Below are 25,579 nucleotides of genomic sequence, written 5' to 3' on the forward strand. Positions count from 1 at the left end.
ATGGGCAAGCGCTTTAACATTTTCTTATGAATTTGACAGAAATCTAGTAATCTCAGAAATACTCTGCTGTTGTTCTAAAAGATGCTTTCACACAAAAATGTCTTGATTAAACAACAGCTTAAGGTTTTCTTGGAATAGAAACCCTGAGGCTTATGTACAGAAAAGCGAGGCATATTTGACGGCTGACTTTCAGTTAAGAGGTTTGTTTCCCAGAAAACACTGAACTGGCGAGCATGCATGACAACTGTTAATGGAATGTTTGTTAAGGTGAACTGAAAACATTGTTGCAACCAGCGGCGGTATTACAGGTAATTGTCAATCATCTTTGATGTGAAAGGAGCCTTCACGAATTTCCCAGGCTGAGAGCTAAAACACTGTCTAACGATGAATCCCACTCATAATCCAAAGAATTATACACAACAAACAGGCTGTATTAAAGAAAAAGAAAAACACGACCATTTTGTGTGTCAATACTGTACATAAATGTATTTTAATCCTCAAAGATTTACAATATATTACATAAAAAAGTAGTAAAAGAGAGGCACAATTTAATATCCAGGATCTGTGAACATGAGGCACTTTGTGAACTTAAAAATACTGTTTCATTTAACACATTTTTTAGGAATGTGCAGCATACACTCTTCCCTTTTTTGGCTCTCTCAATAGTGTGGGTTGATTTTTATGTCGAAAGCTGTATTTACAATATACTTTTTTCTTTGGCTAACAAGCACAATACATATCTCGATAAAAGCAACTCCAAACACACACACACACTACTAGTCTTAAACACACTCGCACACACAAATCTCTCACTGAACACATTCTTCCATGAATCCAGAAAATCCTGAAGTGATCTGTAGAAAGTCTTACAATCTCCTATGAATCTTTAGTGTTGAGGCGAAACATTTTCCTGATTACATTTGGCTCTCGGTCAGCTGTCAAGAGGAGAAACCCAGCGTCTGTCCAGCTCCTCTTGCTCGGTAGCCTGACCTTCCTCAGTGTGAGCTATGCATAATCTGATAAAGTGCATGAAATCTTTGATTATGAAACATAAAGCTTTATGGAAAGGCCACATTCTTCCACTCCACCTTACTGGAAGGATCCAAACATTCAGTTTCTGCAGAAAGAGAGAGTGAGTGACCCTTTTCTCCCTCTCTCTCTCATTTGTCATCGCTCACGCTCACAGAGCAATCTTCCGGAATCTTCTCCTCGGAGCTGCTGCAGGTGGACAACTTGTCTAGGTCGTCATCCATCTCGCTGAAGCGTTCGGCCACACAATGCGCCGTGAGCCGGGCCTCAGGATCGTGATCCCAGCACTCGTTGATGGTGGAACAGACTGCAGCCACACCCTGGAGATAAAAAAAAAAAAAAAACTAGTTGTCTGTGCATGTGTTGTGATTATTTTAATCACAGTCAATGTTTACATGGACATCAATAATCAAATTATTTACCTTATTCTAAATAAGACAACATTACGATTAAAGTGTTTACCATATTTTCCGGACTATAATTCACACTTTTTTTCATAGTTTGGTTGGTCCTGCGACTTATAGTAAGGCGCGACGTATTTATAAAAATTAATTTGACATGAACCAAGAGAAATGAACTAAGAGAAATGAACCAAGAGAAAACATTACCGTCAAGAGCCGCCAGAGGGCGCTCTATGCTGCTCAGTGCTCCTGTAGTCCATAGACAGTAAAAGAAATGGACACAGCGACCCCATTGGAACTCAATTGAGACAAGTGAAGCCCATTTTTAGCTATTTTAGCACTTCCGTTTCTGATGCGCAAACTCAAACTAAGCTTGATGACGTCAGCAACCTGTCTGACAGATGTAAATCTTCTAGTAGCTGTGCGTGCAAACTGCCATCGTTAATCTTGCAGAGACGGCGAGCTTGAGCGGGGAGTTCTTTGGCGTGATTGAGCAGGAGTAAGTATTCTGATTAATTATTTTGTATAGTATTTTAAAATGTTAATATTAACACATTAAGTTAATTGCCTGCGAGCTTCTCCTCCTGTCTGTACGGTAATGTGACAGAGAGTCGGTTATGACGCAATCGTTAGCCTATTTTTACAAAAACTGTTTTTACGGGGCCATAATGTAACATAGAAGGTAATGGAGCCCTTTATAAATTGTTGTGTGTCTTTAGAAATAAATAATGGACAAATGGAGTCTTTAAACCACCTCAGATGTAAAGTTATTCGCTGTCAAAGTGACGCCAAAATGAATGGGAGTCAATGGGATGCTAACGCAAGTGAAGTTCTGCTACAAGATGGCGGCACGCGGCCGACTTCAACTTCCGGTTGACTTCCTTCCCGCCTGCTGTAGTTACTGAAGACATAGAGCGCCCTCTCGCGGCTGTAGAAGGTAATGTTTTCTCTTGGTTCTTGGTTCTAAATAAATGCGACTTATAGTCCAGTGCGACTTAAATGTTTTTTTTCCTCATCATGACGTATTTTTGGACTGATGCGACTTATACTCAGGTGCAACTTATAGTCCCAAAAATACGGTACATGAGTTGCTTTTAGAATATTCCTTTTATGTTCCCGTTTTATGAAAAGTCCAACACAACGGTAATAATGTGATTAAGATGTACATGTCTATACTGTACTTCGATAATGTGGCTAAAATAGGAGTACTCCACATGCGTTTACTTTGAGTAAACTTAGACTTTAGCAAAATGTTTTGATTTTTTGAAAACTTCGATTAAGGTAATCAAAAATCTGTTAACACGGCAGATTCTTAATCAGAGTATTTTCTTTCCTGTGTAAAAATCACAATACTGTTGTCCATGTAAACTTATACTTACTATTTAGTTTATTACTCACTATTTCTTATCAACATCTTCATATTCCTGGTGTTTTTTTTTATCTTTTAATTTCTCTTTTTGTCAATAAACATTAAAATTCTGGGATTCAAGGTCTGGGATTGGTTTGACAGTCAAACCAATAAAAATATCGAAACATCCTTAAAACTAGACACATTAACATGGGAAGCAAAATGACATAATATATTCACGGTTTACAGAAAAAAAAAAAAATAGAAATGTTTCATTTTATGGAAAAAATAAATCAATTGTTATTCAAAAAATTGAATCTTAGGCATTTTATTCAAGATTCTTTGATGAATCAGAAAGTTTGAACATAAGAACAGCATTTATTTGCAACATTATAAATGTATTCACTCTCACTTTTGATCCAATTCACTGCTTCATTGCTTTATAATATTATCAATTTCTTAAAAAACATTTCCCCCCCCCCCCCCCAAAAGCTCCCCAAAGGAGTTGCTTGTCTCTCTGCTAATATGCTGTCTTTACTATGTTCTGAGATCAAAATACAACTCCACACTGATTTACCTGGTGTTTCATCCAGCTGTTGGGGATCTCTGGCCTGCCCCGGTCTCTCAGAACGTTGTCTTTCATGCTCTCCACACAGGGGTGCTCTCGGACTTTCGAGCCAAATGGAGGTTCGTAATCCTTAACCTCTGCAAAGACACACACGAGACTATCAGATAATCTGACATATGATCTATCCCCTTACGACAGCATGAAGAATCATTGTTGGAGAGCATGTGGTCGTGACTAGTGAGAAGCACTGAGTTTGGAAGCAGGAAGAAAGCCTTGAATGGGGAAAAGAACGCATGTTTCATATGCTCTGGTTATTATACCCTGAAAAAAACATAAATACGGCATCTGGAGAAAAATGGGACGAAATCAGTTTCTCCATCAGAATGGCAACAATAAGCAATGCTGAGTTAGTGGGTCATTTGTTTTGTTCACAAGAACAAATTGATGAAATATGAGGCTAATCACTGGACTGTGCCAGCGAGCTCCGAAAACAGATTTTCCAGACCTTGTGAAACTTGCAGCTGCAGAGGCCCAATCATATATCTGTCCTCAGCCTCCATAGCCAAGTACTTGACCAGAGCCAGCTATAGATAACACACAAACACACACAGGGCGCTAAAAAAAATCTGCAAGAAACACCAAAACCTCCACTTTCCCAAAACAGTCGGAGATGTCATAAAACAGCAGTTATTGTCCTCTTCTTGGCCAATATAAAATCTATTACTGCAAATGATGGTGGATGAGTTAGTTTACTTTGGAGCAGTTGGCTCTTGATTGCAGAGTGTGTTTTGTGGTTCTTGCCCAGCACTCTGGGCCCACAGGAAGGGGCTAGGCCAGCGTGCAGCCTGGGACAGGAAGTGGAGGACTGTGATTGGGCCCCTGCGGAGAAGCTGACTCCAAAAGTGAATGCATCCTGTTTTTGACAAGTGGACTTCCCCTGTTTCAGCTCTTAAACAAAATACTCCCGCCCGTACAGTGCTATTTCTGCTGTCCTCGGTGCCCCGTGTGAGGGTCAGACCTGATGGTGGTAAACTGGACTAGATCAGAGCTTAGCATGCATGCAGTCCATAGATAAGGACACATTGCTGTCTGCAACATTAAAGCGTTATTCCACCCAATAATAATAATATTTTTCATTAATCACTTATCCCCATGTTGTTCCAAAACCGTAAAAGCTTATTTTGTCTTTGGAACACATTTAAGATATTTTATTAATCAAACCATAACGTTACGGTTGAACCACTGATGGTAGATGGACTATTCTGATGATGTCTTTTATACTTTTCTGGACCTTGACAGTGTAAGTTACTTGGCAGTCTATGGGATTGTCATAAGCCTCCCAGTTTTCATCCAAAATATCTTAAATTGTGTTCTGAAGATGAACAAAGCTTTTATGGGTTTGGAATGACATGGGGTTAATGGATTAATGACAACATTTTCATTTTAGGGTGGAGTATCCCTTTAAGACCATGCAGGGTGGAGTATCCCTTTAAGACCATGCACATCTTTCTTTTTGGGTCTTTCTTGCTTTTTCTATGTGTCCTGATTTGCACAAGGGGCTGAGCTACTCAAATGCACTCGCTATGTGAGGAATGCCGTGGTTTTCGGGAACAGATGTCCTGCCGGCAGAGGCCTCACACCCCAGGCCCAGCTAGAAGTATCCAGGGAAGCACTTTTTTTAAAAATAGAGTTTCCCCTTCAGATTAACCGTCTGCTACCTCCACAGACCTGCCTGTCTGAGTCTCTGTCTGGGAAAGAGTCGAAGAAGAATAAAGAAAACGCTTTATGAGTGCTTCTTCATTCTTGAGTGCTTTAATGTCTCAGAGATAGATTTTTATGAAAATGAAATAATATATACATATTATTTTATTACATTATTTTATGTATGTATTTATTTATATAATAAAACGTGACCTTAAAAGATATACCATTTATTATGTTTTTTATTGTTCCAGACATTGACTTATGAAAAATATGAAAATCCATCATAAAAAAATGTATGTTTAAAACCATACTAATCTAAACGAAAAGTGAAATAATCAAACCCTTCCAGAATTGACTGTGTGAAAATGTATTTAATTGAAACTGTATTAAAGCAAGCTAATAGATAATTTATAGAATTGTTTCTATAAAACTGAATGTCCAACAGACATGTCATGACATTAACCAACAATTCTGTCCTCAATAAAATACTTTTTGAACATTGTCGTTTTATTTCAAAAGTAAAAAAATAATTTATTAACATTATATACAGTATATATATATATATATATATATATATATATATATATATATATATATATATATATATAGTGAGAGAAAGAGAGAGAGTACAAATTATTATTTTTTAAATATTTGTGGAATAAAATAATGCTAATTTCAGTTAGTATTTGTATATACATGTACACACACACACACACAATCTATCTATCTATCTATGATTTATGAAAATTGCATAGTTAATAATAATAAATAAATGAATAAATTATTTCTGAAAAAATGATACACTGACACACAAAGAGAGAGGGAGGGAGAGAGAGAGAGATTTAAGAGTTCATAAATCACAGTAAGGAGCTGAGATTCCTGTTTAAACACTAGGGCCTACTTAATTGTCCCCTAAAGAGGAATGTGACAGCAATGTTGTCAGACCGGATGATTTTTCAGGCTTCAGTCAGAAAAATTTGGGGTGGATCATGAGCGCACAACACCCTTGGCTCTTTTATGTGTTTGTGAAGAGCGTGACGGCAGTGAAACAGAGACCTGTACTGATGGATGGCCACCCTGCATGGGCCTCGGCCACCTGCTAGCCAACTGCTGTCCTCCATTTAGTTGTGTTCCCGTCTTCCTCTGAGGACAGGAGGGAGTTCTCCTCGGCTGGCAGGGTCTCAAGTTTGCTCTACTACTCCAGACCAGGCCACACCCCGAGCTAATTCAGGACTTACTAGCATACACAGTGAGCCACAGCTTTCCATTTCACCATCGCCCACACTTGGGCTTTCTGCAGCTGCTGTCTGCAAGTGCTACATCCCTAAATGTTTCTTATCCCCCTTTTTGAAAGAGATCCCAGGTTTTTCACATTGCATTCTTAAGGTGCTACTGGAACAGAGGAGACAGACCCTGGGATGTCTGTCTCAACCCCCCTCGACACAGACAGTCTGGCTGAAAACAGCTCCAGCTCTGCAGATAAGCTCCAAGCAGCATGACAGGAGGACTCAGCCACAGAGAGGCATGCTGGGGCATGTGGGTAACACAACTCAACAGGCACAGTGACAGTGTGTGAAACAATATACAGATGCAAATACACTGCCACTCATATTACCAAAGTTGATTAAAATAGTAAATTGCTGCACCTTTATTCAAACGCGAGCAGAATTTTGAGATGCACCTTCTGATCTTCACATTCTTAGCATTTTTGTCTCGTTTTCCAGTAAATTATGTAAACACCCTTAAACCGAGATACATTTACATGGGAAGCAGAATTACATAACACCAGATTTTCAGAGAAATCTAATAAGATTTTGCTTAATTTATGTTCAAAAGTTTAAGGTTTCGATGTTTAAGTGTTTTTGAAAGAGGTCTCTTATGTTCACCAAGGCTACATTTATTTGAGAAAAATACAGTATTACAGTGAAATATTATAAAAACTTTAAATAACAGTTTTCTACTGAAATATATTTTAAATTGTAATTTATTCCTGTGATGGCAAAACTGAATTTTCAGCAGCCTTGCTCCAGTCTTCAGCTTCGCATGATCCTCCAGAAATCATTCTAATAAGCCGTTTTGGTGCTCAAGAAATGTGTTTTATTATGATCATTCTTCTTCTTATTATTATTATTATATGTAACTGCCAAAAACTATTGTACTGCTTAATATCTTTTATACTGTGGAAACTGCAATTTTCTCTCTCTTTTTTTGTTCTGATGAATTCAAAAGAACATCATTTATTTCAAATATAAATAGTTTGTAAGATTATAAATGTTTGTGATATTTTTATACAACCTTTATTAATAAAAGTATTAATTAATAAAAAAGAAAAGAAAAGAAAAACTTGGTGACTTAGAGAATGTTTTCTCCATTTTTCCACTACAAAACACAAATTAAGATTTATTTAGCCAGCTAGTTATTGCAGTATAACATTTTATTTGTATATATATAAAAATTAGAACCAAATAAGATGTTTATGTAATATAATATAATATATAAAGTAACCCTGTCTGATTATTCCCGTGTAAGAAAACAAACAAATCCATTTTTTCCTCTATCATGAGATGATAAAAGTTGGAAAGAAAATCCAGTAGGCTTCATCCATTCTGTTCAATTAACCCTTACCAGGATGAATACTCAGCAGACTGACTTTTTACTGGGCAGTAACGGATCATTTTTTAATGCAGGAAAAAGCCTAAACAGCAACACACTCCCTCCCTCTTCCTTAATTTTCACATGCATCAATGTTTATTATATATATCCATAACTAATTGCCGTTTCTGTTGTTGTATTTCATACATATGAGAGCATAAATGCTCAACGACAGCTATGTGTATACTGTTTTTAACTCCGATATGTCAGTATGGCAAAAATACACTAGCATCTGTCTTCCCACCTGACCAAAGAAGGGAAAGTTCTTAGGAAGCACTTGACATTTCACACATTCCTTACATTCCCCAAACAGAGTGAGGAGTATGCTGTACCATCTCTGCTCTTGCTGAAGAACGGCTAATCCAATAACAGGAAGCTGCAAATCGCTCAAAACACATTGTGGGCCGCAGTGGGCTTTCCATGCAGTCTTCACAAACAATAGCTCAACGATGGCAACAGTAAAAACAAAGTGCCACTAACAGAACCAGACAAAAAGCGAGCCTATTTTCATCCCTGTTCTCCTTGAGGAACAATTCTAGACAGAATAGAAACAGAATAGCATTGTCTCAAGTTTACTAATCATATTGGTTTGGGAAATGCCAAAATAAGAGTTTTGTTTCAAAGTAAGATCTGGCTGATGTTTGTGTACTCACCTCCGATGGCGTTACACCTGGACGTGATCTCCCAAAGCACCAGGGCCATGGAGTAGACATCGGTTTGCTTGAATGACTCGATGTTCTCAAGGTTGATCCTTGATTCCAGCACTTCTGGAGCCATGTACCTGGCTGTACCCACCTGACAATCAGATACAAAGGACACCTTTTATCAATTTTATATTCCATTTTTCTGAATGTCATGACCATGTGAACACAGCATTTAGTAATACACTTCTTTTTCTACTTTTATCAGTTATATTATTACTTATTATTACTCATTATAAATATATTCCTTATTTTTTTGTAAATCTGAAAATATTATAACTAATAATTATTATTAATATACGATTATAATGACACATTTTATTTATGTATTTAAAAAAAATCGTATGATTGTTATGACAATGCAAATATAGCATTATTATCATCATCTAAACTATTATAATGATACAATTACTATGATTATGACATCACGTTTATTTATACATTTATTAATAATAAAAAATAAATAATAATGAAACTTATAAAAATAAAAATTAATTATTATAATTCTCATGACAACACAACTATATCATTATTACCTGGAAATCGAATTTATTATTTACTAACTTAATAAATTTATCTATAACAAACTATTTCAAATATGTGTATTGAAACCAGAAATATATTTTTGTATTATTATTATTATTATTTATGGTTTTATCAGTGTTGTTGTTGTTGTTTTGAGGGTACCAAGCTATTTTCATCTCTTTTTTTATTCCTTTAACTTTAAAACACTTCAGCTCACTTTATTACTTGACCTCACTTTAAAAGTAAAAAGGTCACACCAATCAATCAACAAACCTAAACAGTGATAATTACACATAACCTTAGCATTGAAGTTTAAACTCCCTTTGAACTCTGTCTGAACTGAATGTTGACATACATCACAGAACTCTGGTATGGAGAGACGTCAAAGAGTCAGGTGATTGTTAACTAGTTTATTACTGATTCACTCGCTGCCTTTGTCTTTTCATTTTCAGCTCGTGAATCATAAATCTGAGCCGACTGTTTGAACAAAGGGCACACATACATAAAACGCACACATCTGCACATGGTGAGATGCCTGAGGGGACTTTCCCTGCAAGTTATGACCTGACGCACCTGCCACTGTAAATCTGCACAATTCTAGGTATGGAACACGCCAACGCTTCACTTGACACTTACCAATCAATAAGAGCAAGTGGATCTAGGTAGTCTTGTGCTGCACTGGGGTTGATGGAAAGTTTCAGTTAAGCTTTAGGGGATAGACTCAATTAAAGTATTAGGTTTAAAATTAAAAATGTATTTAAATAAAATTGTTTTTAATTGAGTCTCTTATGCTCATCAATTTCTGTTTTAATATACTTTAAAATATAATTTATTTAGTTGAATTTTCAGCATCAATACCCCAGTCTTCAGTGTCACATGACCCTTCAGAAATCATTCTAATATGCTGATTTATTATCAGTGCTGCAAACAGTTGTGCTGGATCATGTTTTATTTTTAGCAAACTGATATTTTTTTCTTTTCTTTTATGAATAATAAATTAAATTATTTTCTAACAATATGAGCCTTTAGTATAACTTTTTTGTATCCATTTAACACAATAAAATTATTCATTACTTTAAAAAACAAACAAAAGAAATAAAGAAAAAACATATACTGACTCCAAACTTGTGAACGGTAGTGTATATTGTAACACAAGATTTCCATTTTGAATAAATGCTGTATTTTTTTTTTTTTATATTCATAAAAGAATCACAGGTTCCGAAAAAGTCATGAAGCAGCACAACTGTTTTCAACACTGATAATAAATCAGCATATAAGAATGATTTCTGAAGGATCATGTGACATGAAGACTGGAGTAATGATGCTGAAAATTCAGCTTTGCATCACATGAATAAATTATATTTTAAATTATATTAAAATAGAAATTGTTATTTTAAATTGCAATAATTTCACAAAATATTTTTTCCCCTGCATTTTTGATCACATAAATACAGCCTTGATGAGCACAAGAAACTTAGGTAAAAAATATTTTAAAAATCTTACTGATCCCAAACTTTTGAACGGTAGTGTATATGTGTGTGTGTGTGTGTGTGTGTGTGTGTTTGTGTGTGTGTGTGTGTGTGTGTGTGTATACAAGAAGCCTGTCTTAATTAAACAATTCACAATATTTCATGAAAGTGGACGTTGGCTGCTGATCTCTTTCATTCTGATGTGTTAGCTGATTAGTGGATCTTAAGTTAAAATTAAATTCATGGTAGAAAAGTCTTGAAATAAATTATACAAATCAATTGATTTCTCAGTAAAGAGAAAGTATCTGCCTTTAAGAAACCGGAGTGATGCACTCTATTGCATACTAGCGCATTTACATTCAATCTGAAGAAACTGAATTTATATTCTATACATGCAATGAAAACTACTGGTCAAAATCATTTTTGGAATAATTAAATTTTTTTATGTTTGTGATTTCAGACTGTAATAATGGCTCCTGAAAATTCACCAGGAATAAACACCATTTTCAGAAAACAATTATTTTGAATTAGTAGTATTTCACAATATTGCTCTTTTTACTGAATATATCATCAAATAAATGCAGCCTTGGTGAGGGTCTTCTTTCAGAGACATAAAAAAGGTGTTTGATCGATAATGTAGAAGCTCTTTATTTGCTGTATAAGGCCTATGAAGATGAAATATTGTTGCATGACCCACCTGTCCACTGTTGGCCAAGTCATCCACTGACAGAGAGTTGTCAAGGCGGAGGCCAAGTCCAAAGTCACAGAGGACACAAGTGAGGTCATTCTTCACCAGGATGTTAGAGCTCTTCAGATCTCGGTGGACGATGGGCACTTTGGGCCGCCCGCAAGGGGTGTGGTCACTATGCAAATGAGCCACACCCTGGGCCAGCGAGCCCCCGAGCAGCCGCAGGTCCTCCCAGCTGATGAGGTGTCGAGTCAGGTACTCCTGCAGGTTCCCGCGTGGATGATAGGCGGTGATCAGCCAGTACTGTTTCTCCACCTTCCTCTCCTCGGCCGTCAGGAAGTGTAGGATGTTCTCGTGCTTCAGATCGATGTCCGAGAATATTTCCTTTTCATTCTTCCAGGACGCGTACTCTTCATAAGGGAAGATTTTCACCGCCACCGTCTCGAACTGTTCTGAGGGGCTTTGTCTCAGCTTGGCTTTGTACACCTCGGCGAAGCGGCCCTTGCCCACCTGAAGGTCCAGCTCGATGGGCAGAGGTTCTGTGTTGTGGTTGATGTTGTTGGCGTGCGTGGAGCTGCTGTCGGAGCGGTCGTCGTCCATCATGATGGCACAGGCGTCGCTACAGTCCAGCGGGCCTTTGGGGCCCTTGCGTTTGGACGGCTTCTTGGTCTCCCACTCATCGAGTTTGCGGCGACGGTACATGCGGTACCAGTAGAAGGAGGCGATGACCAGCACAGCCAGAACAAGGAGGGGCAACAAACTGACCAGGATCACCAACACCACCTGATTATTTGTGGGGTCCGGACCTAAAGCTGGTGAGAAAGCAGAAGGATGTCAACATTTGCCACAGCTCAGCACAGGGCAAATGCATATCAAAACAACTTATTTGCATACTTATGAACCAAAGCACTGTCTAAAAAAAATAAAAAAAATATTTTGCATACAGAAAATTCAGATAAATTTGAATCGATTATAAAGCAAGCATATTTAGACAAACAATATTCGCCCAAATGTTGTCTCAATTATCCTAAAAGAGTTGTCTGAACAAACAACGCCATTATAGGCTTTCCAAATTGGTTTCCTTCAGGAGGCGAACACTTCAGAGTTGACCTCATATTAACGGTGTAAGACAGAAAAGATGAGAAATCAATATTTGTTGTGTTGCTAATCGATCATTTGCTAAACAAGAAATCTTTAGTTGACCTGACAGCAATTTATTGGATGAGGGCATTTCGCTGATATTTTGTATTTAATGAATGAACAAATTCAAATTAGCTAAACAATGTCGTATTACTGGAAACATTTCTAAATGTAGGTAAATGAATAAAAAGTAAATAAATCAACTAAAATGCTGTGACATTACAATGAAAGTATTAAAACAATAAACAACTAATACTATTATTATTGTGATCAAATCCAATTTGACTGAACAAAGCGACCACTGGGAACATTTGGAAAAGTAAATATAGTGATATATGCAATCTAGTCAAAGGTAGTGATGCTTTGTGTCCTCGAGCAAAGTATACTGGAAGTCACTTTGGGAGGAAGGATCTATTAATTGACTACTCAGCAGAGAAGTCCAGAATTTAGAGCCATTTGAAATAGCAGCCATAACCATCTAGTTATCTAGTACCCAGGTTGACTGAACTCCTAATCATTAACCCAGTTTGTGAGCAGACAGTTGTTTTCTGCCACACCAGGGAGCTTGAGCCAATCTCACACAGTAAGAGTCTGTTCTGTGACTTCATCTTTCAAGGCAAAGTTTACACTGCTACGACGTGCGCCTGCCAACCCGAGGACTGGCTTGGAAGCCCGAACACTGCAGGTTCAATCCAGAGACGAAGTGAGAGTTGCCAACTACGTGGGCAGAGAGTGGAGTCAGTGTTTCGTCTGTCTGCATTCTTCCATCAAACACACAGACACGCCTTATCATTGAGACACAGACATAAAAAGAACAGAAATGGACCCACAACACTGGGAGAAGAAACCCGTCAAAAAATGCCAATGCGTTTGGCAGACAGAACAGACAGCAAACACATGCAAAAAGCATAGACGTGTGGTGCAGAGGGAACACTCAACTCTTCACATACAGCGGCAGAAACCTCTTCTCGAGCCAAACAACCAATATAAACATGCATGAAATCACAGCACCTTTTCCAGCCATATAAAACAGGATGCCAGTCACACTGCTCCGGTCCATGACATTATCAGCTAATAAGAGGAACTTTTCTGCAGGCTCTACTGTTAAACGCATCACTGTACATCTGTGCCAGGGTCTTAACAAGAATCAAGTGGATTACGCGTTCCAAAACCTCTGACTCACAAGTTAATCTATTAAAATGTAATTGCTTCTCGTGACCAATAGACATGTTTCTCATTAGCGCATTAGCAAACACCGCTATTACTGCCATTACTCACACTTACTGGAAAAGGATTCATTAAGAATGCAGAACTTCTCTGCAGCATATTGGGTTTTTAATTTCAGAGTGTTGGTCGATAGTGGATATTTAATTCATGTCTGCCTATGTTTACATGACCTTTGCCTTCCTATAGCTCAAACAGTAAAGTATGGTGCAAATTAAAAAAAAAAGTGTGGTTTGAATGCAGTCCAAGTGAATGTGCATCAGCCAAATGCATAAAAAATAAAGCCATGAAGAGCAATATGGCTTGAAACATCACTGTTGGTGAGAACTTACATATAAAATTTTAGAGTTTTTTTGTGGAAGCCCGTTTGCGCCATGTGATATAAACTCGTAATTCAGAGAAATTAAGTAAAAACTGCACGATATAAACTCGCAATTGTGAGTTATAAAGTCAGTATTGTGTGAAATAAAGATGCAATTCTGAGAAATAAAGTCAGAATTGCAAAATAAAAACACAATTGTGGCATCTTTTCACAGAATTGCGAGTTTATGTCTTGCAATTCTGACTTTATAACACACATTTCCGATTTTATGAAGTAAATAATAAAGTTTGTATCTATTTTATCCAATTATTATTCTGACTTAATTTATTACAATTGCTAGTTTATATACTGCTATTCTGACTTTATAACTAGCAATTGTGAGTCTATATAGAAATAGCGATAGAAAATTTAGAATTATGAAATAAAAACTTTATTTAGTGGCAGAAATGGGATTCGATATTGGTGGGTCAGCTTTTTCCTTTTTATTTATTTATTTTTTTTGCATGCTGATGTGTGTGCTTTTTACAAACAAATCTGCTTTTTTTATGTTGTATTACTAAATTCCCTTTTGGCATACAGTTTGTAGTGTTTTTTTGTTCATTATTCTTTGATAAAACATAGAATTTAATTTTTGCTTTCAGCTATTTTCATTTTTTAAATGACATTTCTTTCTTTTTTTTCTTTTTTTACATTTTTACATCATGGCACTCATACAAAACGATTTCTCACCAAAAACTTCAAAAGCTTTCCATGACTTTTCCAGTTAACAAACTCTCAGAACATGAGGTTTCACATATTCCTTAAGCTTATCGATGCAGACAGGCCAATTCTCTCCACCCTCTTGCGTACTAACGATCAATGGCAAACAAGCTTCGAACTGCTTTCATTTGCTGGGCACATTGTGTACTTGCTTTACTTTTGAAAAATGTCACAATTCAAAGTGAGGATTCCCATATGTACGTTACTGCCTTTTGGATCCCTGTCCTGATGTGAGTTTAGAGTACTGCCAGACTCCGATTGGTAACATGCTCTACATGAGAAACACAGACCTATTACTGTTTGTTTGTTATGGCTACGACTTTGTTTTATAGAATGGCTCATACCGCAAACAAGTATTTATTTTTCTCTCACTAACACCGTTTTGATCTGTTGTTGGCTTTCTCGGTGTGACTCAGACCTTTTAACAATCTGCTCTATAACTGGAGGCCAAGATTCCTTAGCATGTGAGTGTGGATGTGTTTGCGAGCCAGCGTGTATACGTGCAGGTCAGGGTTGGATTGAAAGTAAAGTCGGCACAAATCCTAAGTCTGCTCTCCTCCTCCTTTCCTTTATGTTCTTCTTTCCATCAAAATAACCTATGATAAAAAATCAACTGAGTAGAAACATATTGCCAGGTTGGAAATATTCCAGTGAGACACAGACACATGCTGCTGCTTATTTGTCCTGTCAGGCAAACGGCCTGGATTGTCATCCTAGGAAAGAATAAGGAGTACTTTCCACAAGATCTGAGAAAGAATATTTTGGCATCTTTCATTTTTGTGTGACAATAAGATGATGACACTGATATCAAATAAGCACGGCATTTGGGTAAACAGCAGTGTTGGGAATAAAATTCAGGGGCAGAGGAGCTACATTTTTTAAGGAAAATTATGACAAACTGTATCTACCACAAAATATGTACCATTTAATTTTGATTTAATTTAAAAAAGGTTCTTCTATGGCATCGTGAAGCACCTTTATTTTTAAGAGTGTACATCATGGTGTATTCTATGCGTCACTGCACTCAAAAAAATAAATAAAAATAAATAAAAAATTAGAGTACGTTTAACATGGTTAGTTACTTTTTTATCATGACTGAGTAATGCAATTACAAGTTATAGAAACATTTACTAACACTGCCAACCACAGTTTCAGAAATAATACAGCACATGCAAACAGGAAATCTGCTAAAAACGAAGGCTACAGCAATAACAACCTAGCTGAGTGTGAAGTTTGCTCATTTTCCTACTGTGATGGTAATGTATATAAATGGATTCATGTTGTGATAAAACCACAACATGCTTCCAGGACCTCTAAATCAAGACGCCTCCAAGGTTCCATATTCACTTCATGTTCCTTCTGATTGAGCCAATCACGTTTACAAGTAGAAAAACAGAAAAACATGTGTGCAAACCACAATGAAAAGTGCAACACGCTCCTTCTGACAAGCTTTATGAGTTGCTTATTAGAAACAAATGTACTATTGCTGGAGTGCTTAGGCAATAACGGCCATCACTGTGAAGAGAGTAGCAGCAAATGTGCCTGCTTCAATCATTGACATCAGTCTTCATATCTCAACATCATCCCATTTCAGAGCCAAATTTAAACAAACTGTAGAACATCAAGTTACAAAATCTTTTTTTTTTTCTCAATTAAAGCATTAAACATTTCAATGTTTTTTTTTTTTTCACTCAGTGGCTGCTTATTGAAATGTTTTCACAAACTCCATTTTGAAGAACAGCACTAATAGTCTGCAGGCCAATTACATAGATTTGAGCAGGAACTAAATTTTAATTTTCTGGTACTGTATACTAATGACAGTAATCCTCGGTTAACCACAGTTTCTCCATTTCCCTTCTTCTAGATGAAACTCCATTCATTTATCTGAAGCTTCGTTTAAAAGGCATAATGACATCTTCATGCAGTCAGACTGCTTATGCCATAATGCCTCTAAATGTGAAACTGAAATCTTGCAGGAATAATCTACAGGATGAAGACAGTGGATAGACCAATACATCAGCCACTTTTTATTTTAATAATCTGTTCATCAATGACAACCAATAACTTTATATACTGTATGTTATAGTTATCGGTGTGTGTATATGCATATTAACTCAAATCAATGTTTTGAGGGAAGTAGGTGTGTAATAAGTTAATAAATTAAAATAAAAAAAAATAAAAACATTTAGGACGATACACACCTGATTATTCTGTTGGGGTTTATTCTGTTATAATATAACAAAAATTTTTTTTTTTTTTTGAAGTTGTGGCCTAGTGGTTAGAGAATTGTGACTCCTAACCCTAGGGTTGTGGGTTCGAATCTCGGGCCTGCAATACCACGACTTAGGTGCTCTTGAGCAAGGCACCGATCCCCCAACCGCCCGGGCGCTTTGGATGAGTTAAATGCAGAGCACGAATTCTGAGTATGGGTCAACATACTTGGCTGAATTTTGCGTCACTTTACTTTCACTTTCATACAGCTATAATAATTATTCAAAATAATGGTCTTTAAAAAAAACATATAAAACAATATGGCAGTACTGACACAAAAAATGAAAAGACGCTCTCTGGAGAACATCTAGACACCCTCATGAAGTACATTCAAGGGCAGTTCTCGAAATATCTAGAAAAATATACCATTGTACCTTCAGTAAACTAAGGCACCTTTAGTTTTCAGAGTATTTCCACCTTAAAGTCCACCTAGGCCAAAATTAGCTGTAGCTTGCCTTTCTGTTTATTCGATTCAGCATAAAATGTGTGTGAAATTGCTCCACAACAAAGCCCTGCTGTGGAGTACGTAATTATTAGCTGGTGTGTACACTCTGCAGCTGCCATAATGAAGTCCAAAGAAACGGCGGCGTCTCCAGCCGAATACAGAATAGGGAGCTTATCGCTGGACCCTGCAGGCTCTCAGCCACAGTTAATGTCATAAAAATGTTATGGTCCGGGAAAACAATGCCTGGCATTTTTGGAGAAATATGCCATGGAACCGTTCCAATAAGTAAACATGGACTTCCTGCAATACTTCCCCACTCTGGCAGGGAATGAGGCCTCCTTCGCCGGATGGAATTACAGCCTCCCTCAACTGTTCTTACAGAGCAAACACTACAGGCATCAAACACCTGCTCAAACATCATCTTTCGCAACATAACTCCACAATTTATCAACGGTAGAATCCGTCTTCAGTAGCTTATGATAAACGTGTTTATGTACTGAAAGAAGGAAGCAGACTCTCCTCAAGATAACCCACACCTAAGAAATCCCCACGTACTGTTTTAGGTTTATAAAGCATACAATTTGGATATTCCTCGTTTAAAAACGGAAATGTGGCTCTTTGAAGCATACGAAACATGCAATAAACTTTCAAAATAGTGGTAAATAAGGTTATTTTAGTAAATGCCTAGTGCACACAGCTGTTTTGCCATGTGGTTGTGATGTCTCTGCTTCAAGTTACACAGACAGGAAACCACATGTCTGAGATCCTCGGCCGTCCACTCAACCAAAGCCAATAGAAAGTCTGTCTTAGACAGCACAACCCGGCCAGAAACAATGCAGCTGCTTTAGAACGTTACGACAACCTGAGCTCACATACCAGAGCATGTTACACGCTACGAGCCAGTGCTAAATAGTTAGCATTGTACAGCTTGTGCGTGGGAGATAAACATGTTCTGCTTGGGTTTGGTTTATCAGCTCAGTTGAGTGCTGTTTATCTAGTGCGCTGAAGTGTAGCACTATCAAAACCAAAACTAGCTGAAACACGGTTCAGTATTTACACACTAACGCAAGTTTCTATAGTCAATGGAAAACCTCAGAGAGATATGATGTAGGCTACATCACATGAGAAGCTTCAGAGGTTGAAATGCTCTGGTTTCACTTACCAATTTGCAGGCCCACACGGAATCTTTGACTGCAGAACGCCAGATTTCCACCGATTTGGAATGTCTGTCATTCATAAAATTCTACAAAATTCCTGACCTTTTCATCAGAGTAATTTTAGCCTTATTTATATACTATTATAGCATTTATTCATATTTTTAACTAGCTTTAATTTTTATATTTTCAGAATATTTTTTTTTATAATTTTACTACATGCTTTTGTCATTTTTATTAGTTTTTTCATATTTAAATTTAACTAGTTTTATTTTAGTTTTAGTAGCCTAATCATAGTACAGTTAGTTGCCAAAAGCAACCATTCTAATTAAGCTTTATATTCTATGTTATTTCTAATAAAAATTGTATTTTAAATAGTTTTTAGTAAACAATTAAAACAATGCCTGGCATCCGCATCCATTTCAATTCTAAAATCAACTATTTCAGAATAAAAAATAATAATAGGGCTTGGCTTGATTTTAGGTTGGATTGTGAAAGTTGGTGTTACCAGAATGATTGGAAGAGAAAGGGTTTATTGCAATTCATTTTTTTAGGTCAGTCAATAAAGAAAAGTCATTTTTGAATCAAAGCATCCATTCTGATGAAAAATCTTCTGATGAAAAAGTTGTGCCATGTTTAAATCCATTCAGCAGTTTTTCCTTCAAAATCAGCCGGGAAAAACATGATGCCGCTGATTCCATCTGGGCCTGTCAGCTGGATCAACCTGAAGTACCTTGCCCAAGGACACAATGGTTGGAAACCACACTACTATAAAGCACTACTACCAAAGACACTAATAGGGAGGATACACAAAATTTGAAAGAAGAAGGAAATGAAGAGGGAAACTTACGGAGTGTGAACATCAGCATGTCATTACACTCCTCGTCGTTGCAGGAACAGATGTGGAATGGGCCTATATTGGACATCCTCTTTTTCATTTCGCACTTGGTGTTGGTGTAGTTCTCCAACATGATGCCATAGAGGGGTTTGGAGGGGTTGTGGCACAACGTCTCGATCGTGTTGTTGGAATCACTCCTGACGAGCACAAACACATACACTATTATTATAGGGATTATGATATCAAATGACAGTTCTTTTGTCAATATAAAAAACAATTCAATTGTTATTTTACATTCTCAGGTGACATTGACAATAAAAAAAATATAATGCATGTTCCCTTGTTGCTATATCATTAAACATAATAAGCACTTCGATACAGCAATTACTTGTTGCTATATTTAACTGCGCTTTTTCCATAATTGAAGACAATATGAAATGACATCATTTTCATTTCAGAGCAAAACTTGCTAGTATTTACTGGTATTGAATTGGATTATGAAGTGTTAGGCCTTTGGATAATATAGGATCATTTAATTTCTTCTCCTCACCACTTGACCTTGGTTATGTAAGCAGAAAAGAAAAGTTCCCTCAGAAGTGCTGAAAGTTCTCACATTTTGATAAAACCCACCAATATGTACTTAAACTTAGCATATTAATTAAGGCTCAATTTTGTTTTAAATATGATAATAATACTGCAAGCTGTGAACAAGATTCATTGGTGATTTTTGACTGTTGTGCAAAGCAGATGTTTTACACTTGCAAATAACAGATGTTTTACACTTGCAAATAACAGATGTTTTACACTTCATAAAAAGTTGTGGAAGAATATGACTTGAACAGTGACATACCAGATAGCCACACAGACTTCACCAGCAGAGGGACAGATGGATGTGATGCTGCAGTTGCTTTCACAGGTGCCGGTGCCTTTACAGTTGGATGCCTCCACGTCACAGAACTTACACAGTTGAGAGAACAGAATTGGACTTGAAGGATGCATCCCATCTAGGATAAAACAGAAACAAGGTAACCTATTAAACCAATTTACTCTTTTAATCAACATTTCTGATCCAATGTTGCATCTACTGCCCTTGTGTATTGTCCTAAGGGACCATAAAAGAGTGTGAGATGAAATGCTGGCGGTTTCTGTTATCAGATATACACACTGCTCGCTCTTTTATCTGCTTTTCAATGCCCTGTTTAAACGTGCCTTCATCTCCAGCTCCCTTGTCAAGTTCCTGAAACTCTGACCTAAATGCACTGATGCGATCAAGCAAACACCAGCACAAAGAGACCAAACGGCATCAAACTCCTGTCTCTGAGAGTAAAGACTGACATCAGGACCTCAGATCAGTGGAAAAGCTATACTACTGCCACTGGTTTAGTCTGTAAATCTAGACACCCGAAATGTGAGTTCAAGAACACGCAAGGGGTTGCTAGTTTGGTGCTGCATGAGTCATGTCTAAGTGTGTATAGTTTTTCAATTTCAGCGAGACTGTATTTGGCCAATCCATAAGAAGTCGTTAAACTGTATTACGTAATTTGTTAGTTTAGCTGCTCTTTGGAGTACCACAAACCTCCTTTCATGTGATAAAAGGCCACTTTGGCTCTCTGGGACTGAAAGGGGCACCGGTCATTCAAACACACTGAAAGACTTCGAAATCAAACGCAGAGCAAAGCCCAAATGATATTTAAACACATTAATCACATTGCAAACTAATTAATTGTGCACAGTTTTGTTTTATTGCTCTAATGGAAACATTTTAAGGGGGTTCTTTGAGGAAAAAAAGTGCAGTCTTGTTATTGTTAAATAAAAGTTTAAAAAATGTTTTTCTAAACTAAAATAAAGCTGAAAAATGTATAATTGATATTTGTAAAATAGGTGAAAAACAAACTTTTAAACTAACTGAAGTAAGCTAAAGTGGAAGTATCAGAATTATTAAAAATTAAAAAATAAAGCCAAATGGAAACATTAAAAATATAAAACTGACAAAAAAAAAAAAACACACACACAAAAAAAAAAAAATTTACTAAAAATAAAGCATGCATTACCCTTTTTTAACTTTAGATTACATTTTCAATCCTCTAACACCCACTTAATCAACAAAAACACTTGTCATTTCATTTTTAACAAAATGAACATCTAGGCCCATGTTTCATATTGTAAACTATAATGTTGTGATGTCTATTAACTTGTAGCATTTAAATGATTTATTTTAGTTTTAAGTGTTTTGTTTGCCATTTATTTTGAAATTAAATAATATATGATTTTTATATCAGTCATACCATGAAAATAATTATCAGCTTATCTGTATCAGGTTAAATGTAATATTATTGCATTCCTAGTCTGAATTGCTGGAAAGCGTCCAATTGAAATGTGAACTCCACTCTCTGCTCTCTCATTGGTTGTTGGCATATTCACATATAATAAAGTTTGACTCATCTTCAATGGTCTGTTGTCATTCATGATGTTGCTTCAGATTTCCAACTTTCACTGAAAATGAATGATATGTTCACTGTCACTGTGAGTGTGAATGCCTCTTAAGATTAAAACAAGTCACTTGCAGTTCAGTCCAGCAGCACTAATTCCAAATGTTCAGGTCTCAATGATGGGTAACTGTTCTGATACAGAGAAGGCAGTACCATAACATGGTAGAGAGACAATCACAAGACCTCTGACCCCCATTTTCCCTTAACTCAGCTATCGCTCCTCGTCTCCACCGCTCTTCTGGAAAGGACGGAACAGGTGACCCGACCAAGGAAGGAAGCACAGATATGGCGGATGTGTGGCTTTCCTTCCACTGACAGAATAACAACCAAGACACTTCTACTGAAGAAACAACCAACCAATCACTAGAAAAGATCATCTTTGCTAATATTCAGCGTTGGTTTAAGGTCAACACAGTTTTGTAGCATAATAGGTTTGTTTTGACTGCATAAATAAAACCTACAAACCGATACCATCTTGTCTTAAGATCAATCCACTGTCATTTTTTGGCTGCTTTAGCTCTGTTTTTCGAGCTGAGCAGATAAGCAAGACTATGTGCTCTTTTAGTCCCTGGTTCACTGGAGCGAGCCAAGAGGGGATTGTGTCGGACACGAGGATATGAAGACAAATACGGTCAAATCAGATGCAGCCATTTTGAGGTTATGTGACCCCTCTTCTCATCCCGAGAAAGCTATTTTTGAGTTCTTGGCACAGAGGGCCGGAGAGGCTTCGGTAAACAACCTACATCCACTAGCCTGGGTCTCACATGGCTTCAAGGGCCTACAAAGGAACTTTTTTTTTACTCCATAAGTATTGCTCACTGACTCTTTATCTACAGCCCAGCCTGACTGAATAACCGTATATACTGCAGAGCCATTACCTCACACTATTTCATTTGGATAGTATTCATAACACACCCAAAATTATTAAATTCTGTCATTAACTAGGGGTGGTGATGGCGCAGTGGATAAGACGCATGCCATTGGTCGGAGAGACCTGGGTTCGAATCCACTGTGAGACACCAATGTGTCCCTGAGCAAGACACTTAACCCCTAGTTGCTCCAGAGGCATGCGACCTCTGACATATATAGCAATTGTAAGTCGCTTTGGATAAAAGCGTCAGCTAAATGAATAAATGTAAATGTAATTAGGTCTACTCATGTCTTTCCAAACCCCAAAAATATCTTAATTTGTGTTCGGATGATGAACGAAGGTCTCATGGTATTGGAACGACATGAGGGTGAGTAATTAATGACAGAATTTACATTTTTGGGTAAACTAACCCTTTAACTTAAAATATGTGATTCTTTTTCAAAGGGCCAAATGGAAATTAGGTCCTACTTACTGTAAGTAAACAAGTTTGGTGTATAAACAGTTTTCAGATCAGTCGTTTAAAGACTCCACACTCCAGATAAGCAGAAAGAGCTCTGGCAGTCCACAAAAACATCTGATAAGGTACTTCAAAAATAACTGTACAAAATGCAAATGCAAAATTTTGGACAAACTGAGCACCATTAGTTGCACTTTAAAATTTCCCTTTTTAAACTTGACAGCAGAGTGACTCAACAACAACAAAACGTGTGAGTTTAAGTGCATGATGCAAGAAAGGATGAGCTCAAAATGACCTATTTGGCCAGATGATTAATAAAAGTAACATTCTAGAGACACAAACAGGGAGGCAAGTGTCAGACCTGCATACAGGAGCGTCTGATGCTATTTGCAATGCCAAAAACAAGCAGGGCGAAACTCTTGCACGTGGCTCAAACGCAGCACACACAGCCCTAGTGTGTTTCAGCAGCAAAGTGTGCAGAGCTACATGCAGCCAAGCAAGGCTGGAAACAGGAAGTGGCAAAGATGTAGCCGGACATCTGGAAAATATGATTTCTGTAAGAAATATCTCTGTTGCTCCACCAAACACAGCGCTGTGTGACAAACATATGCTGCTGTATAATCACAGGCGTGAGGTGAGGAGGAGTTCAGTGAGTGTAATTAGTGTCTAAAGTAACCTGTAATCACAGAGGCTGAAATTAATGACAGGCCAGAGAGAGATAAACAATTTATACCAATGAGAGAAAGGACGCGGGGCTGGTTGAAATGGAAAAACGTCCTGCGCAAACTGTCAAACACTTCCACTTCAACCGTAAAGACAAACTCGTAATGTTTTTCAGCTGTCAGCTCATAAGGGCGTTCCCTTGTGCACACACTCATTTGAGGGAATAACAACAGAAACAAGTCGATGTATTAACATGATGAAATGTCATGCACTCAATTAGAGGAATGTGTTTGATTCCCATGTCTTTCAAAGCTTAATGAGACAGAATAAATATTTCACTGTCACTAACAAATGTGCCCAAAGTGTGCCACTGTATTACAGTACTCGCAAGATTTCATACTGCTACAATGTTTTTTAAGGAATTGCATAGTACAAATAGGCTATTTTTCTGAACATTTATGCGTCCTTTTTTGCATTTCTTTCAGTTACTATAAATTATCATTAAGGCCATCTTAAAGTAGTTTATGACATGAAAAGACATGGTTCTAAACTTCTCACATCATGGCAATATAATGAATTATTAGTTTCCACTGATATGTAATCATTCAGCATGGTTCCCAACCCTTGTCCCTGAGGCACCCCAACACTGCACATTTTGCATGTCTCTTTTCTGTGACACACAGATCTTGGATTCTCTACTCATGAGCTGATGACCTGAATCTGGTTTGTTTGATAAAGGTGACATGCAAAAACGTGCACTGTTGGGGTGCCTCTAGGAACAGGGCTGGGAACCACTGGTTTACATCAAAGCACCACAAAGTAAAACCCATCTGATACAATCCCCATACCATGCAAAATACTTTATAAGGTGCCTATAACCTACACTTTACATTACATGGCCCTATACATATATAAAACTGACGTCAATTAGACCTATTTCTAATAAAGGTTTTACAAACAAAATTATCACCGTCAAGTCAGTTGTATCAAAAAACAGATGTGGAAAGTTTAGTCTGCACAGGACAGAACAATAAAACTGCATTTTATGTTGACTGATGATGTCAAACACCTGAGCAAATATATGTTGCTTCTTATTTTTTCAAGAAAAAATAACGCTGAAGCTGGCGTTCACTGAATGCGATCACCTGTTGCACGCCTTTAAAAGTAAGCAGTCAAGAAACAAACGCTCCACTATGAGAAAACGAGCCACAGGAGATGATTAATACACGGGTCTCCTGCATAAAAACACACAATTACACTCGTAGTCTATATACCTGCCCACTTCAGAAAAGCGCAAGAGATGTCAAAACAGAAACTCACCGTCTCTGCTCCGATCCATGACAACCGAAGAAATCAAAAAAGTCCCCCAACAGAGCAGAGAAAGCCAATATTGCTCCATTAGAATCGCGATCATGTCCGTATCCCTCGCATAAATGTGAACCAGACCCAGCTGGCGTGGTTTGACCAGAAAGCGTGCTGATTTTAGCGTCTGATCCTGAGGAAAGCAGAGCGTCTCATGCTGCTGAGGTGAACAGTCACTGTGAGGGAATGTGTGTGCTCGAGTCGCTTACTGTTGCTCGCCTAGTGAAACAGGAAATCTTCAGAAAGGGCAGGACTTTCCTCCGTCTCCCTCCCTCTCAACACAGTCTTTTCTCCAGCCTGTAATTACACATGTGCCTTCTCTTCTAATTTTATTGTGTAGGACTTTAAATAATATGTTGACGATATTATTATGGGATCCGTGTCGTTTAAAGCGATGGACGCCTTCGTCGCGACGTTTTCACTTGTGATGTGGTTTCTCTATGGTATTTTTGAGGTGGAAATATCTAAGTATGTCTTTAGTGTTCACGAGTGTGTGTAT

At 37.4% G+C, this 25,579-nt stretch overlaps 1 protein-coding gene across 1 annotated transcript; it reads right to left on the reverse strand.

Moving 5' to 3' along the window:
- Positions 1-458: 458 nt before the first annotated feature.
- Positions 459-25,376, reverse strand: tgfbr2b (transforming growth factor beta receptor 2b). Its single transcript, XM_052578641.1, has 7 exons — positions 25,039-25,376; positions 20,089-20,242; positions 19,251-19,435; positions 11,095-11,897; positions 8,356-8,497; positions 3,356-3,483; positions 459-1,349 (listed from the first exon to the last, which is right to left on the reverse strand). The coding sequence occupies exons 1-7, from the start codon at positions 25,130-25,132 to the stop codon at positions 1,161-1,163; spliced, it is 1,695 nt and encodes a 564-aa protein (XP_052434601.1). The 5' UTR covers positions 25,133-25,376; the 3' UTR covers positions 459-1,160.
- Between the last annotated feature and the right edge of the window lie 203 nt (positions 25,377-25,579).

The sequence above is a fragment of the Carassius gibelio genome, chromosome B16 (assembly GCF_023724105.1).
Source record: "Carassius gibelio isolate Cgi1373 ecotype wild population from Czech Republic chromosome B16, carGib1.2-hapl.c, whole genome shotgun sequence".
Taxonomy (NCBI): domain Eukaryota; kingdom Metazoa; phylum Chordata; class Actinopteri; order Cypriniformes; family Cyprinidae; genus Carassius; species Carassius gibelio.